General features: G+C 38.1%; 1 protein-coding gene across 1 annotated transcript in view; it reads right to left on the bottom strand.

Annotated features, from left to right (window-relative positions):
• Positions 1-18,869, bottom strand: part of LOC136857387 (nose resistant to fluoxetine protein 6) — a 276,314-nt gene that overhangs the window by 44,252 nt on the left and 213,193 nt on the right. The window contains exon 7 of the mRNA XM_068225046.1: positions 2,716-2,884. Within this exon, the coding sequence (XP_068081147.1) occupies positions 2,716-2,884 (169 nt within the window). The remainder of the gene's footprint in view (positions 1-2,715; positions 2,885-18,869) is intronic.

Genomic DNA, 18,869 nt, shown 5'->3' with positions numbered 1-18,869 from the left:
TACCGTATTATACAAGTGTTTCCTTAGTTATTTATTATTATTATTTATTTACATATTTTACACCCACATTGGAGCACTTAAATGAACAAATTTGAGTTAATTTCTTTTTCTTCTCCCAGAACTTTCTCATCCTCTCCGACCTGGAAGCCCTTTGTGTGTCCGATATAGTATATTGTTTCTGTTCAACTGTTTTTAGTTTGAGACTTATGCTTTTGTTCTTCAAAATCCTTTTTTCTCTTTTCTGTCTTTGATTTGATGCCGAGTTATACCCAATACTTTCAAATCATCCTGAACTTCTTTGAACCAATTATTATTGATTTTATTTTTCAAAAAGTAATCAAATAGTTGTTTCAATATCCTGGTGTCTGGTAATCTTGATATGTGACAGAAAAAGGAAATTCTTCTTTTATGCATTGTAGATATTATTGATTCACATTCACGATAGACAATGTTGTTAGGCAACAATCTCCACTGTCCATCAACTTGGTGTTTTTTATTAATGATTGTTCTAAGAATTTTTCTATCAGTTTTCTGTAATTTATCTGTTGTAGATTTTACATTTAATTTGAATAAAGTTTCACTAGCATACGTTGCCTCTGGTTTAACTATGGAATTATAGTGTTTCAGCTTAGCGTTTATCGAAAGAGATTTTTTTTTTAATAGGTTGGTCAGGTAAGTCTTTGAGCTTGTTTAAATTTGGTTGTTTTGTGTTCTATTGCTTCTTTTTCATTTGTGTTCCATGTTATTATTTCCCCAAGATATTTGAATTTCTGAACAATTTTAATCTCTTTATTATTGTTCGGTTGAATAACTGGTAAATCAACTTTATAAGTTGGCATCATTTCTGTTTTTTCAAATGAAATTTGTAATCCCATTTTTTATTTTATTTTTTGCTATAATTTCTAGTTGTTCAATTTGAAATTTAGCCTCTTCTATTGTATTTGCAAGTAATGCTAAATTGTCCACAAAAGCAAGGCAGTTGAGTTTAATACTTCTACCAATCTTGACAGTTGGTTGGCATTTCTTGTTCTATTCATGCATAACCTTCTCCAATGCACAATTAAATAACAATGGTGAAAGTCCGTCTCCTTGTCGAAGTCCAGTTCTTATAGTGAATGATTCTGATAATTCACCTCTAAATTTAACTTTTGCCTTCGTATTTTTAAAAGTCATACTAATGAGGTTAACAAGTTTTTGGTGTAATCCAAATTCTTTAAAGCTTTTTAATAATGATTCATGATGAATGCTGTCGTATGCTTTTTTTAAATCTACAAACGTGATGACTAGACCCTTACTTCGAACTCTTTGGTGCTTCATTATCCATTATCCATGCTTTTTCAAAAATAGATGATCTTCCTTCTCATTTAGTAGTATATTCATATTCCTCTGATATCTTAGACTCCTCCCCCCCTACTTAGAATGAAATAGTTTAAGCCCCTCTCTGGACATACCATATACCCAAACTCTTGAGCCAGCCGAGTAAAGACTCAAGTAGGGGTGATGGACTTCAAATCCAGGGTCTGTTCGAGGGTCTCGTCAAATAAATCCTTTCAGCCACTTCATAAGCCAATTAAGATAAATTATTATGCTCTGGAACCCTGGACAGGTGCATGCACTACAGAGGTGTGAAAATGATCAGACTCAACACTAATTTCTTTTAATATTTCCATTGTCGCGTTACCTATTACTTGCCTGCCCATAAAAATCTTCTTGTGCTACAGTGGATCTCTTTTATATGTTACTTGTTGTCTGTTTAAAGTAAGTTATAGAACATAAGTTACATTTTCATTCAATTACATGAGTCTCTATCAGTTCCAATGTTAAGGATTTTAAATTCCTCTTTTGAGTGTAATTGCTAAAGGAAATCAATAAACAATGGAGACTGATAAAGGATATGGAAAGAAGGAAGATAAAACTTGTGGGCCATATCCTGAGAGATAATGACTTCCTAGTAAACATCTTTGAAGGAAAAATACTAGGAAAGAAAGGAAGAGGAAGACCAAGGAAGACATACTTTGAGGATGTGAGAAACTTGTGTTGTAAAATCTACAACGAAGTGAAAAGAACAGCATGATTGAGAGGATAATGGTTGCAGCAGTGATGATGATGATGGAGTGTAATCAGATAAAATGGAATTACATGAAGTGGTTATGTAAAATTTTACTTTACTTGATCCCTGGTATAATTTGCTGTGCTTTGTACAACTGTATTTACTATCCAAACTCTTGGAAACTTATGTTATAGGATTAGCAACAGACCAAACAGACATATTTAATCTAAATGTAATATTTTAAAAATGATGAATAATACAGTATTTCCCAAAGTTTAGTAAGTAGGATGAATATTTGACTGAAAGATAGGAAGTTCCATGGAACAAATTAGGAAGACAAGTGATGTCAAATCAAAAAATAAGGAGGCAATTTAATTTTTGTCATTTCCTTTGAGTCTGACAATTTTCACATCTCAGTAAGTTCAGTCATTCATCTTTGATCAAGGTATGCTACTAGGATGTACTCACCAATCATCTACCAAGCAGTTATAAATCTTGGTGACATCTTTTGATCATGATATCAACTATGGTCAATGTAACAAGACCTGGATACAAGCAGCTTGCAACCTCAATGGAACTGTGTCTGACACATTCAAATTTTTTTGACTTCTTTCACTTCAAGGGAAGGTGAGACAGACAACAAACAGATAGCTAACAAAACTCACCATATTCTGCGGATCCCAGTAGTTATGTATGAAAATAAGGTTCGTCCACCAATATTTGATACATCGCTGTTCCTCTTTGTGTACTGCAGCTTTCCAGAAAGGTCCAGAGCCCAGTTGTGACAGAAGAGAAGTGTGGAACCACACCACCAGCATGTATACTGGCATGATTCTGAAATATATAGAATGGGTTGAGTTGAAAAGCTAAGCACACACTCAAAGTAATGCTCTTACTGTACTGTTTATTAGCAATATACAATGGTAACTGTGAAGAGTAACATTTTATTACTGCATGAAAACATAGAATTTCAGAAAAACTGAAGAGATCCTCACAGAAATGAAATGGCGTACGGCTTTTAGTCCGGGAGTGTCCGAGGGCAAGTTCGGCTCACCAGATGCAGGTCTTTCGATTAGACTCCCGTAGATGACCTGCATGTCGTGATGAGGATGAAATGATGATGAAGACGACATACACCCAGTCCCTGTGCCAGAAAAAGTAACCAATTATGGTTAAAATTCCAGACCCTGCCGGGAATTGAACTCGGGACCCATGTGACCAAAGGCTAGCATGCTAACCATTTAGCCATGGAGCCGGACATCCTCACAGAGTAATAAATCCATGTTTTAATAACAAATTTAATTAACTCTAATGAATTCTTCTTCTCTTTCTTTCCCTCTCCCTCCTTCTTCTTCCACAGCTTATCCTGCATTATGCAGGGTTGCTGTTTCTAATGAATCTCTTCCATAGTTCTCTGTCCTGGGCTACTTCAATATTGAGATTCTTTTCCATCACGTCTTCTGGCACCAGATCCATCCACCTCTTCTTTGTACACCCACGCTTCCTCTTCCCTTCAACTTGCACACATGTAATCTTTTTGCTGACATGGTCATTGCCCCTCATTAAATGCCCAAACCACCTTAATCTTGCTTCCTGAATCTTTACCTCAATGTTGGTATTATTCACAGTATGTGGTCATTTTGGAGGCAATCCTCTCTTGTGACACCACACATCCATCAAAGCTTCCTCATCTCTGCTACCTCTAACCTGCTGATATTGTTCTTTGGTAGAGGCACAACTACAGCATAGCTGGTCCCATGGCTGTCCTGTAATTTTTTCCTTTAAGTTTTATCAGCATCTTCTTATTGCAAAGCACTCCTCTCTGCCCAGTTTCTCCATTCTTCTTAGAATCTGCAAGACACTTCCTTTACAACATCTCCATCTTGTTCTATAATCGATCCCAAGTAAGGAAATGGGGGCTAAGAAGTCTATTAAGGGGCAGACTTCAGGACAAGTATTGGTGAGAAATCATTATGAGTCACTCCAGATAGAACAGCAGAGGGAAGATGAGGAACAGGGAAGTATTCCAGAGGAGGGAAGAGGTAGGGGGAAGGGAAAAGGTAGGAAAGGGGAATTTAGAGTAAATGATAGGAAAATGGAGGTGGTACAGGGTCATGACAAGGAGAAAAGGGAGGAGGAAGTAGGTCCTGCTGCTGTTAGGAAATATAGGAGAGACCAGGAGGGTAGGGGATCAAATGAGGTGGGTGAGGTTGAGGCTCTGGTTACGGTGGACTCCATTGTTAGGTATTTGAGGAAAATGTATGGAGGAAAGGGAATCAAGGTAGAGTGTTATCCAGGAATTAGATTGAGGCAGACGTTAAGGAAAGTAGAAGGGAAGGAGGAGAATAAAGAGAAAGTGGTGGTTTTTCATGTTGGTACCAAAAATGTGAGGCAAGGAGGAATAGGTTTGGAGATGTGTGGTATCTGGTTAATCCAGTACAGGAGATGTTGAATGGAGCAGAGGTTGTTATTAGTGAGATACTGTGTAGGAGGTACACTGACTGAAATGTGTTTGAAGATTTAAATGAGACTATGGAGTGGGTATGAGGGAAGCTGTGAGTGAGATTTGTAGTTCCTAATGGATGGTAGGAGATAAGGATCTGCACTCAGATGGCCTTCGCTTCAACCACAGTAGCATGTATAAGTTAGGAGGTTCGTTTAAAAGGACTATAAGAAGATCAATTCAGGAAAACAGGGTAGAGTAGGGAGTAGAAATAAGAGTACAGGCAGCTGGAAGTTATGTATGGATGATATTAAGTTGTTAAAGTTGAATTGTAGAAGTACTGTAAAGAAAGGAATAGAAATAAGTAATTTAACAGATATATATTTACCAGATATTCTAATAGAATTTGAATCATGGCTGTTAATATGGATGCAGACATTTTCTCATGGAACTGGTGTGCTTATCGTAGAGACAGGATAGGAATGGTAGGAGGGGGAGTATTCCTAATGGTGAAAAACAAATTTGTAAGCTATGAGAAAGTTAAGGGTGAGAAACATGAAATTATATATGTAAGGATCATCTCTGAAGATAATAGGCTACTTGATGTTCTTGCGCTTTACAGATTGGAAAGGATGGTGCTGACACTGATGCAGAATTATTTGCTAAGATGAAAAAAAAAATGAAATGAAATGGCGTATGGCTTTTAGTGCCGGGAGTGAGGATAAGTACAGCTCGCCAGGTGCAGGTCTTTTGAATTGACACTCGTAGGCGACCTGTGCGTCGTGATGAGGATGAAATGATGATGAAGACGACACATACACCCAGCCCCAGTGCCACCGAAATTAACCAATTGAGGTTAAAATTCCCGACCCTGCCGGGAATCAAATCCGGGACCCCTGTGACCAAAGGCCAGCACGCTAACCATTTAGCCATGGAGCTGGACATTTGATAAGATAATCAGCTATGTGGTAAGTGACACAGAAAAGAATGTGATTGTAGTGGGTGATCTCAAATTACCAAATGTTAATTTGGAAAGGTAATGCTAATGACAGGAAACATGACCAACAAATGGTAAATAAGTTGATCTGGGAAGGACAGGTGAATCAGAAAGTGATGAAACCAGCTAGTGGGAAGAATATACTGGATATGTTGCTAGTAAAACTAGATGAGTTCTGTAGAGAAACTAAAATGATTGGTGGTATAAGTGATAACAAAACCGGTTTTATTTTTACAGACTGTTACAAGGCTCAGCTTCTTGTCCATGAGTAAAAACTTGAATATTTTCTGTCCAGATGTCTCTATAGTAGATCGGAGTTCTCAATTACAGATAATATGTTCTCATGAGGCGAACTGTCAATAACTATAATCTGTAATGGAATTAAAAAATTATTAAATAGATATGAAGGGAAGCTCCTGAACTTGTGCGCTACAGGTGGGGCTTGTTTTCATTATGATTTTATTCACATATAATTGGAATAAACATTTCCCACGTATGTTTCTTTTTTCATTTATCTCATTTAAATTACCTGTCGGGTTCTTATATTGGTTGATATTAATGTATAATTATGTTCTCTAAAATATTAAGCGATGGACCTTTTTGTTCTTGTAGAATTTTTAAGTCTTGAATTATTGAAGTGTAACAGTGGTTTTTGGGGTTTACAGACTTGGAAAGGATGGCGTTGACACTGATGTGGAATTATTTGATAAGATAAGCAGCTATGTGGAAACAACACAGAAAAGAACATGATTGTAGCGGGTGATCTCAAATGCCCAAATGTTAATTGGAATGGTAATGCGAATGACAGGAAGTATGACCAACAAATGGTAAATAAGTTAATCTGGGAAGGGCAGCTGAATCAGAAAGTGATAAAACCAACTAGAGGGATGAATATGCTGGATGTGGTGCTAGTAAAACCAGATGAGTTCTAAAGAGAAACTGAAGTGATTGGTGGAATAAGTGTTAACAAAGCCGTTTTTATTTTTACAGACTATAAACTTAATTTTATCCGTATATATACCTAGGTCTGAATGAATCGATTGAGGAAAGACTTAGGACATCTAGACTTAAATGGTTTGGGCAAGTTAAACAAATAAATAGCACAAGGTTACCACATGCTTATTTGAAAAAGAGAATAACAGGTAGAAGACCAGCTGGAAGACCAAGAAGAAGATGGATGGTCCAACTGAGGGAAGACATGGAGAGAAGAGGATGGAATTGGGAATCTGTCATGGACAACAAAATCTTTTTGAATAGGCAACTTTGGAAGACGCTCGTTTTCAAACACCCTATCCGGCTCTCTGGAGGGGCAAACCGATTATGATGATTTACAGGGTGGACCACATAAGTTGAGACTGTACAATATCTCAAAAACTAAGCATTGTATAAAGAACTGTCTGGAATAAAATTGTTTGATATTAAGGGGGAAAGAACATGCTATTTGTCACATTTTATTTGGAAAAGATTTTGGGTGGTCATTTGAGGGTCACATGCCATTTTTAAAATGGGAACCAACATTTTTATTTAGTTTTTGCATTCCTCATACGAAACTAAACAACTTTTGAATAAAGCACTTTGCAGTTATTTGTACACCAATGAACATAACAACAAAAAGTATAAACAAATTACATGAATGTGTTCGAAGAGTGCAATGAATGGTTGGACCCATTCAACACAGTCTAGTATAACACTACGGTGAGGAGGCCATGAGACACTGCCTGTTGTTTTGTTTACTTTCTGCAGTAGGACAGTTTCCTGGTATCTTTCTAAAAGAATGTTTTTTTGAGAGTTCACCTTTTCCTGGTATCTGTCGTTATTGTACTTGCAACCGCCTGCGAGTCCAGGTGGATCCACTGGTAGTACATACCTAATACAATTAGTGATCACCGAGTAACAACCATCAGTTCCATGCAAGTTGTTAAAACATTTGAAGCGTATGCAGTTGTCTGTGGGTTGAAATGGACTGGATTTTGCAACAAGACAAAGTGGAAATGGTTCTCATTCAGGAGGAATCTAGGAGAGATGTGGAACAGGCTATTCTTGTGTACGCGGGAAGGTTTCCTGATAGAAGAACTCCATCAAGAGCTTCATTTTATCATGAGATAAAACAATTCATTGAAGAAGGCATTGTCCAGACAAAGAAAAGGAGGTGCAGACGAACTGCTACAGCCAACAATGGGGCAGTTACAGTGCTAGCTGCAGTGAATTATGACCCCCATTTCAGTTCTTTTGCATTAGTTACCAATGCAGGAATGTCCAAAAGCAGTGTCCTCAGAATATTGAATTCCAACCCTACCATATATCATTGATGACAGATAGGTACACAGAGTAATACCATTTACTGCATAGGCATTGGACCTTAGCATGATAAATGTTAAAATGATGCCGTTCTACTGCAATACATTTTCCAACTCTGTGAATGAACAATTGATGTGTCCATAAAAGCATGCCTCTGTCAGTATTGGCACAAGCATTTCATATGTGTGCCTTCATGTTGTTTAGAGTCATTGGTTTTTTTTAGAATACACTCAATCTTTCAGGTAACCCCATAAGAAAAAGACCAGGGATGTAAGGTCAGATATCGTTTTTCAGTCCATTGTATGAGGCTCTTATGGTCATGTGTGTCTTTGTAAGACGTAGACCCAAGGCTTTCGGGAATTTTCTTCTTGCAAGCTTTCCTCCAGTATTGCAATTCAGAATTATTTGTGAATTTACTCCACCAGTATTAAGAAGAGAATTTTCTAAGATGCCACCGAAATGAAATTCTTGCAACTGAGTATTCAAACTTCATGCCAACAACGACATCCACTCCGTGTTTGATAAGGTTACAGAAAATCACAACAATAGAAGTTTTTAGTTCTCAAGAACTTCACCAGTCTTATCAGAATCATGCATTGTCGATAAAAAAGATGATGTTCTGATATTTCTTAGGAGCTTAAGACACGACCATTGCATTTTCACCAAATCCAAAGGGACTACAGAAAGGAGGCCTTTATCTAACATTTACAGCTAAAAATACCCTTGTTTTTCATCAAGGCACTACAATCGTAAAATTATTTTGAGTAGCAAACTCTTTGACAGTGGGCATGGAGGAGAACCAATTGTCCATTGCCACGTTCTGACCAAATCCTTGAATTGGTAAAGTCATTCTCTTCACACCTGGTGTATTATCTAAATTAAAAGGTCCCACTGGTTGATTTTCAAAATAAACTTCAATACTCTGTGTATAAAATATTCCCACATCTTCTACAGCAAATACTGTATCTTCAAACCATATTTTGCCAGTGTGTGCGAGTGTTTTTTTTTGTTTTGTTTTTTTCATATATTGCTGGAAAGAACACCTTCCTTGAAATACCTCTAACATTTCGTCATACGGTGTATTATATCTTCCAAAAGGGGTGCACGGAAGAAGCCTCCCCGAAGATTGTATAAATTACGCTATAAAAAATCAGTACAATCGGGCGCACCCTGGGCAACGTTGCAAATTAGCAGCGGCGGATTCTTCCACTACCAGTCATCACAGAAGTAGTAATCCTCCTAAAGGGTCTTTTTTTAAGACCACTTGTTATAGTCTCGATAAACATTGTGGGTTTTTCGTGTACCAAAGAGACCTTATTGGCTGACTTGTGTAAGGAATGTAAATGTGACATTCTTGTAGTGCAAGAGACTTACCAGGGCTACAACAGCCATCGACCCAAAATCGCAGGCATGGAGCTTGTTCTGGAAAGGCCCCATGATAAATACGGTATTGCCATTTTCACCAAACCAAACCTAAATATCACATCAACCTCACTAACTGAAAGGGATGACATCGAGATTCTTTCTGTATGTACACCACACTTTAGCGTTACTTCTGTATACAAGCCTCCTAATGTTGACTTCACGTTTGAAGAACCTACTAACTTTAAGTACCAGGGCATAAATTTCATCCTTGGCAATTACAACTGCCGAAGCACATTTTGGGGATACCCAGATTCAGATACCAATGGAGATAAACTGGAAACCTGGGCAGAGAATCATGATCTTCATCTAATTCATGAGCCAAAGCTACCAGCATCCTTCAATAGCGGTCGGTGGAAGAGAGGCTACAACTCTGACAATATTTTCGTGTCATCAAAAGTTGCTGGGAGTTGTGTGAAGATGATGGGTAAGCCCATCCCATCTACCCAACATAGACCTGTAATCTGCAAAGTGAATGCCATGGTAGTGCCAGAGGAGGTACCTTTCAAGTGAAGGTTTAATTTTCAGAAGGACAATTGGGAAAGATTCACCAAAGAGCTTGATATAGAAGTTGCCAAGATCCCACCAAAACCTGAGATGTATGAGGCATTTGTCAAATGCATCCAGACAGCCTCTAGAAGGACCATTCCAAGAGGTTGTAGAACAAATTACATACCAGGAATGACTGATGACAGCAAACAGCTGATGAACCATTACAAAGATCTTTTTGAGGCTGACCCATTTGCTGATGAAACTATCCAGGTTGGTGGGGAATTGCTGCAAACTATCTCAGCAAATCGCAAAGTTAAGTGGACCTCACTGGTAGAGAATCTGGACATGAAGTTGAACAGTAGGCGAGCCTGGAATCTCCTGAAAAACCTCAGCGGTGACCCAACAAAACCTAGAAACTTCACCACAATTACAGCAGACCAGATTGCAACCCAGTTACTCATGAACGGGAAGATTAAAGGTCGGAGTACACGGGAGCAACTGGAACGAACCCCAGGAAGTGAGAACCATAATCTCCAAGAACCCTTCACCTTGAATGAACTAGAGTCTGTCATCTCCACCTTGAAATTAAATAAGGCTGCTGGCATCGATGATATCAGAGTAGAACAGATCAAGAAATTCAGCAGGACTACTCTGCAAGGGCAGCTTACAGTGATTAATGAGTGTGTATCTAAGCTTTATATTCGCAAGCTCTGGAGGAAAGCTCGAGTGGTTGCACTACTTAAGCCTGGTAAGGAGCCAAACGATCCTAAAAACTTTCGCCCAGTATCATTGTTATGTCATTGTTTCAGATCTTCGAGCGCCTTATCCTTAACCGAATTAGCGGCATCCTCGAAGGAAAGTTCATTCCTCAACAAGCTGGTTTTCGACCCGGAAAGTCATGCTGCAGTCAAATCCTGAACCTTACTCAACACATCGAGGATGGTTTTGAACAGCGTAAGGTAACTGGAGTTGCCTTTGTTGACTTAACAGCTGCCTGTGACACCATCAACCACAGGAAGTTACTGAGGAAAATTTACCAGCTCACTAATGATTATCAACTAACATCTCTTATTGGCATTCTCCTGCAGAATAGAAGATTTCAAGTCTCTCTCCATGGTAAGAAGAGCAGATGGCGCGTACAAAAGAAGGGTTTACCTCAAGGCAAGGTGCTAGCCCCTGTGCTCTTTAACATTTACACTAATGATCAGCCCATAATGGAACATACCAGGTTTTTCATCTATGCTGACGATACTGCAGTGGCTGCCCAAGGAAAGACATTTGAAGAGGTGGAGGAAAAGTTGACTTCTGCACTAGATACTCTTGGCTCTTACTATGAAGGCAATCATCTAAAGCCAAATCCCAACAAGACTCAGGTGTGCACATTTCACTTAAGGAATAGAGAAGCTCGGCGGGAACTGGATATTATATGGCAAGGCAAACGACTAGAACATTGTCCAACACCTGTGTATCTAGGTGTTACTCTTGACTGAGCACTGTCCTTCAAGAAACACTGCCACAACACCAGGCTGAAAGTTAGTTCAAGGAACAATATTTTGAGAAAGCTCACAGCCACCACCTGGGGAGCAAGCCCTCACGTCCTGAGAACCTCTGCTCTTGCTTTGTGTGTGTCCGCTGCAGAGTACACTTCACCTGTGTGGAGTGCATCCACTCACACCAAGGAGGTTGACATTGCAATCAACGAGACCGTATGTATCTTGTCGGGATGTCTGAAGCCAACCCCAGTTGACAAACTCTACCCGATTGTTGGAATAGCTCCCCCCACTATCAGAAGGGCTGTTGCTGCTGATGCAGAGAGGACAAAGCAGACTAATGATTCTCGCCACCCACTGCATGATCACCAGGCTGTAGTCTGTCGACTGAAGTCGAGAAAGAGACTCAACCACTGGTAGGAACACCTGAGTCTAACCGCATCACCAGGTGGAAGAGCATGCTGCCGCCTGATACTCCTGCAAAGGAAGAGCTAGCTCCAGGAAATGACCTGCCCTACCCTATTTGGATATCACTTAATCGTCTTAAGGTGGGCGTACCTCTTTGCAAGACCAACATGCAAAAATGGGCTGTACTTCCAGCTGATGGAGGCGCATCCTGCGAGTGTGGTGTAACACAAGATCCGAACCACCTGCTCATCTGTCCCCTACTAGAACATCCCTGCACTACACAGGACCTGATCGAGGCGAACAACAAGGCCATCGGAGTTGCTACATTTTGGAAATGCTGACCGGACACGGAATGATGATGATGATGATGATGATGATGATGATGATGATCTTCCAAAAACCAATACCATAAAAAAAAAGTTTCATACTTCAGTAATTGTCTCTGAATTCCTGGCCTCCTCTGTCACTTCTGGAAGGTGAATTATGATGTTCCACTTTGGTCTGTGTCTGCACTGATGTGGTATGTGGATTCTCCATTACGTATTCTTCCCAGAGAGAGTGTAATGAGGCCCAAAACTAATGGCACTTTCTTCCTCTTCACCATCTTCAACGGGTTGTTCACTTTCGCTGTTGTGGTCATTATTTACAACCTCATCTATCTCAGAATCATCAAAAGAACTGTTACCTTCCTGAAACATATTGCAGGCATGATCCAGTTCCTCTTCAAGCTATTCAGCCTTTTGACTTTCAATACTCATAATATAAAAATTTTAAACAGTAATTAAAACTGGGTAATTAATCGTAAGAATTAAAAAAATTGTCCAACCAAACACAAAATATGAAAATCGACAATCAATCAAAATCAGTAAAAATATATAACAGGGATGGTCTAGGGTGAACGCTCCTCTCGCTGGTACATAGTAGTGCACAATTCAGTAGCACTGAACTCACTGAGGGTGACACAGTTGTGATCTGACTGATTCCCCTCACTCCTGACATTCCAATGAACAGCTACTCATAGTTACATGCCACTATCTATGGCTTCCAGGCTTCTACAGCAAAATTATTTTGATAGTGAGTGCTGCGCTCATCCCTCGACTGGCGGCGGGTTAACTCTGTGTTATATTAAAACTGTTTCTAAAGCACCTCTTAAAATGTAATAGTGAAAATTGTAATTCATTAAATACATTATAAAAATATTTAAGGTTTTGGGCCTAACTCTTTATTGTATCCGGTCAAAATACATAAATTGATGCTTGCTTGCTTGCTTGTTGTTTTAAGGGGCCTAACATCGAAGGTCATCGGCCCAATACATAAATTGCAATAAACATAAATAACTTATTTCTTACAACGTAAATTGAAAATGATGTGGATTTCTGCCCTCTTTCTTTCATTACAGTATTTTCTGCCTCCATTTCAAACTCGGGTATCGCCGCAGTGATCAAGAGTGACTGGGAGAACTTCACCCTACCTTTACGGCCTGTGATGTAGCCACAACGTCATTGTGGTTGAATAGCAAATGCTCACAATTAAAATGAATAAAATTATGTAATGGTTCCACCTTTTTCAATACATGTAAACTTAGTAATGTAAGGTTACATCACTAGTTGATCATAAACGGTACCGGTTTCGACCCCAAATTTTGGGTCATCATCAGCCGATCACTTAAAAACAGAAAAAAATAAATAATGCACAGATAAATATGCAGTAATGTAGAAGATATAATTTTATCACCAGACGTAAGTTCATGTAGAGCAATATAACACATGTGAATGTTTTAAAGTTAAAAATGTCATGATTGTTCCGTATTGAATAGAGAAATATACAATATTAATTAATATTAATAACAGAGTATTGAAAAGGTGGATCCTTCCTTCTATTTAATATTGCACATGTGAATGTAGCACTGTTTTTTAAAAGTTTTTAAATCTTGGAGAGAAGAAGAATAAGTAGCTCGAGGATCAATCTTGTAATCGTTGCCAGGCGTAAGTTTGTGCTGAGCAGTATAATGCATGTGACTGTAGCACTATGTTTTAAGAGCTTTTAAAATCTTGAAGAGAAGAAGAAAAATAAATAACTCGAGGATCAATATTGTGATTGTATGCTTGATGTATGAAGATGCAGTTGATTAGTCTTGTAATCAAAACTTTTGACATTAAAAAACAAATGTGAAGAGAAATAAGTAAAAAAGTGCAGTATTCAAACAACTGAGAATCGCAATTGACAAACGAAGGTTTCTTGAAGATGAGTGCTCAGGCAGTTCTTGAGGTGGCAAAGAGAATAAATTCAAAGGTCATACTGATCTGAACCAAAAGTGAAATTTTATTTCCCAGTTCAATGTGGAAAAAGAAAGAAATTAAGATGTTAATAGAAGCTAAAATACGTGGGGATAGACTTTAAAGGGCAATGAAGTAAGCGGGTAAAAAATATAGTATATAATACGTATTGTATAGCATTATATATAGTGGGATGAGTTTGGAAATGAATAATAGAGCGGAAAGTGTGATGGAGAGTGAAAAGAGCAAAGGAAGGAAGAAGGAAATAAGGGAGGAGTAGTAGATTTAAGGTGGAGCAGGTGGGTGAGGTATTGGTGGTAAAAGACGTGGGTAGGAACTATGCAAGGCGTGAAAAATCAAGTTCGAGTTTAAAGATTTAACATTTTTAAAAATTAGGCTGAAAAAATCGGAAAGAATATTAGGTTTCACAGAAATGTCACTTGTTAATTATTTCAAGTATTTGCATGTCCTGTTCTATTTTGGTGAAGTTATGTTTAGAGTCATGTATATGTTGTCCTACTGCAGAGAATCTGTTGTATTTTAAAGCGTTGACATGTTTGGAATATCTGATGGTAAAGTTACGTTCGGTTTGCCCAACGTACAAAGAACTGCAGTTGTTGCATTTGAATCTGTAGACTTGGGATTTTGAAAAAAACATTAGATTTGTTTACCAAGTTAGAGTTGTGTAAGATATCTACATTTCTGTTATTGGTTCTAAAAGCTATTTTTACGTTGTGCTGTTTAAAAATGTTGGTAACTTTATAAACGTCTTTATTGAAGGTAAAAGTGGAAAATGCAGAGTCTTTGATTTTTTCTTTTGTTAATGTGGTCTTGGGACGATGCTTGAATTTGTTGATTATTCGGTCTATAAAAGAGTTGTTAAAACAGTTAAATTTAGCGATAGTATGGATGGTGTTCAATTCATTATTTAAGTCTTTCTTAGACGTTGGAGTATTAAAGGCACAAAAGACTAGGCTGTTATAAGTAGCACATTTGTGTGCTTGTGGATGCGATGAGTCTTGTCAAATGGTGGTTGCTGTTTGAGTTGCTTTTCTAAAAATTTTGCAGGATAAAGAAGAAGGATGTCTGGTAATGGTTAAATCTAAGAAATTTATAGTTTTGTTACTTTCAGATTCAAGGTTAAATTTGAGGGTCAATGTTGTTAAGAAGAAGAAGAAGAAGAAGAAGAAGAAGAAGAAGAAGAAGAAGAAGAAGAAGAAGAAGAAGAAGAAGGGTAGAAGCTGCATTAGTGATTTCTTCATTCATAATAACTAAAGTGTCATCGACATACCTGGTCCAAAAGAGGGTATTATTCAAATTATTAATATTATCAATTTTTGTGTATTCCAAGAAATCAAGATAGATCTCAGCTAAGATGCCTGAGGCTGGCGAGTTCATAGCTAAACCATCCTGCTGATATATAGTATTATCAAAGGTGAAAAAGTTATTGTTGACAACCAATTTTAAAATAGTGATAAAGTCTTGAATTTCTAGTTTACTCAGATGACTGAATTTAGTTAACCCTGGAACACCACACTGGGATCTCAGTGACCCTATGGGAAATAGATTATCAAATAAATATTTTATATGAAATTGTATTCTACTGCATAATATTTGTAAATTGAGTAAGTACCTTTTCACACTCTCATAGCATCATTCAGATCTGTCAGCGAAAGCAGACATCTGTGGGAGATAAGTAAATATAGTGCAGGGTCACGGAAACCCCAGTGTGGTGTTTAGGGCTGTCTTTTCCTGGTGTGTGCCATGCTGCTGCAATTCTTGCTACAGTATGTGTTAAACTGACATGTGTTTCCTTAGTGCTAGGGACAGTGTTTGAAATGATTAATTCCAAGGAAGGACTATCGGATTGTAACATTAGGGAATGATTACAAGATAGTGACAGTGAGCAGGATATTGGTGGTGATTCAGAATTTGAATCTGACAATGTGTTCAAGGACAGTAACACTAAAGTGCGTTCAGTGCAGAGTATAAAAGTGACACCATTGAAGATGAGGTACCGGGTTCAAGTCGCAATGTATCCAGCCTGAAGGGGATACTTACTGTGTTCGCAAACTGACTGAACCTTCTTATTTTTTAACAGGAATGCAACGGTCGACAACCGGTTTGCATCAGTTTCACTTGCTGACATGCTCCTCAATTAGTACAGTCTTACAATGGTGGGAACACTAAGGAAAAATAAGAAAGACATTCCACCAAGTTTTCTCACCAAATAACCTACAGGAACATCTAGATTTGCGTTCGATCGTGAGGAAACACTTGTCGTATTCACCTAAGCAAAACAAGTTGGTAATTTTATTATCAACTATGCATCATGATAACTCTGTGAATGAAACCTCAAACAAACCAGTCATAATTCACACATACAATGAAACTAAAGGTGGCACTGAAACCTTTGATCAACTGTGTAAGACATACTCTCTGTAGAAGAACAAAGTGGTGGCCACTTCATGTCATGTACGGAATCTTAGACTCTGGTGGAGTCAATTCTTTATTCTTTTTAATCTTGCCAATTTGGAATTGCAACAAGGAAAGAAGAATTGTAGACAGTTTTTGAAAGACTTAGGGATGTCACTTATTGAGCCTCACCTTCACAATCGGCTCAGTATCCCTGCAGTACAGAGCTACATAAAGAAAACAATTGCTCAAATTTTGAACATTGAAGTGATTAATCAAGTGCCTATCCAACGTGATGTTCAGAGGAAGCTTCGATGTGCCATCTGTCCAAAGCAGAATGACAGAAAAACCAATGCAGTCTGTTCACAGTGTGCAAAACCATTCTGCTAGAGTCACCATGCCATGGTATATGGCAATTGCGAACATCTCCTGTGAAGCATTTTGTAACCTCTCACTAAGGTGAACTATCAGTGCTATTCATTTATAGTGACTGTTTTAAAACTTTTTAATACCTTTACTGCAAAAAATGCTCCAAAAATTATGAAATTTATCCATTGTGCCAGCAAAACTATGTATTTATCTATCCCTGCAATTTTCAGGCTGTAACTGCTTTCATTGTAATTATAATTTAATTAATTAAAATATATAAGTACTAAAGATCATAATAGTCATTTACTGGTGTCCTCTAACTATACAGTAGACAGCTAGAATAAGAACAAATGTTAAAATTCAAAGGATATGATATGAATGACTACAATTTGATTGGGTTAAGGAGACCCCACTGTGGTATTTATGTATGTGTTTTGTGAGTGTGGCGTTCCAGGGTTAAGTTATTTTCAATGATGGGGAATAATTTGGAGGTTTGTATACATGGGTATAATTTTAATTGTGATCTCAGTTCAATACGGACCATAATGAAATTCTTATCTTTCAATAGCAAATGCTCAACGCCTGCCAACCTGCCCACTTACAGCCCTAGGCGCCCACGGGATGGAATGCCCAGCATGAGTTCCTCTGGTACAGAGTAAGAAATAAGTTACAAGATTGTGAGCAAATGCAAAAAGACCTTGACAGTGTTGTGAGATGGACAGCAGACAAGGACGGTAAATGGGATGAAAAGTCAGGTTGTGACTTTCACCTAGAGGAAAAGACCTCTCAGTTTTAATTACTGTGTTGATGGGGTGAATGTACCTTATGAGGATCACTGTAAGATCTTCATTGGGGTAATCACATAAATGGGATTGTAAATACTGTATAGGTTACAGATCTCTTCCTGTGGTTATGAGGGTATTTAAGGGTTGTCATTAGGATTTAAATGAGAGGGCACATAAGTTACTGGCAAGACCACAATTAGAGCATGGTTTTTGTGTATGGGATCCTCATCAGAATTACCTGATTCAAGAATTGGAAAAAATCCAAAGAAAAGCAGCACAATTTGTTCAGGGTGATTTCTGAAGAAAAAAAAATAAATAAATAATAATAAAAAAAGAGTAGTGATATAAAAATGTTGCAAACTCTGAGCTAGGAAGACTTAGAAGGAAGGAAACAAGCTGCTTGACTAAGCAGTATCTTCTGAGCTGTCAGTGGAGAGATGGTGTGGAATGACATTACTTGACAAATAAGTTTGAGTGGTATTTTTTAAAGTAGGAAATATTGCAGTATGAAGATAAAGTTGGAATACAAGAGGACAAATTGGGGCAAACATTTGTTTATAAGAAGAGGAATTAGGGTTTGGAATGATTTACCAAGGGAGTTATTTGATAAATTTCAACTACTTTGAAATTATTTAAGAAAAGATTAGATAAACAACTGATAGGGAAACTGGGAAACTGCCCTAATTGCAGATCAGTGGTGGCTTATTGACTGACTGAAGTAATGAAACTCAGTAACTGACTTGATGTCATCACCTTGTAATACTGGAGCTTGCACTTGTCCTTCTGCTTTATAACATAGATACTCAGTTTTACCTCAAGTCGACTTCATGCCTCTTTCTTCTAGAACTTTCATCCACCATTCCACCTTCTTTGCTAGCTCTTCTCTTGATTTATTACACAGCACAATGTCATCTGCATATACCAAGGTCCAGGTTGCTTCCTCTCTCATCTCTTCGGTCAGCACCTCCATGATAAAATTAAAAAGGAAAGGACTTAGGGCTAATCCTTGATACAGTCCAACCATTATCTCAATGCTATCGGACTCTCTCAAACAGCTTCTGACTCCTGTGAATGTCAGATGTAATTCCTGTTGTTTCTCCCAAATTTCCATCAGTTGCCTCAGCCCAAAGATAGAATATATTGTTGTCCTACCGGGCATAAAGCTGAACAGCTCCTTTGTAATACAGACCTTCTCTCGCAGTCACCCATCGATAATCCTTTCCCAAATCTTCATGGTGTGTGACATAAGCTTTATTCCTTTGTAATTCTTGCAATCTTGCACATCTTCTTTGCCCTTGTATATATGAACAATTATACTGTCTCCCTATCCATCAGGTATTTCTTCCTGCTGGTAAATTTTTATGAAAAGAACCCACAGCAGATTGCTTCCTTCTTTCACTAGGATTTTTCAGACTTCCACAGGA

This window comes from Anabrus simplex, chromosome 1 (assembly GCF_040414725.1).
Source record: "Anabrus simplex isolate iqAnaSimp1 chromosome 1, ASM4041472v1, whole genome shotgun sequence".
Classification (NCBI taxonomy): Eukaryota; Metazoa; Arthropoda; class Insecta; order Orthoptera; family Tettigoniidae; genus Anabrus; species Anabrus simplex.
Note: the sequence above shows the minus strand (reverse complement) of the source record. Positions and strands in the feature narration are given on the sequence as shown.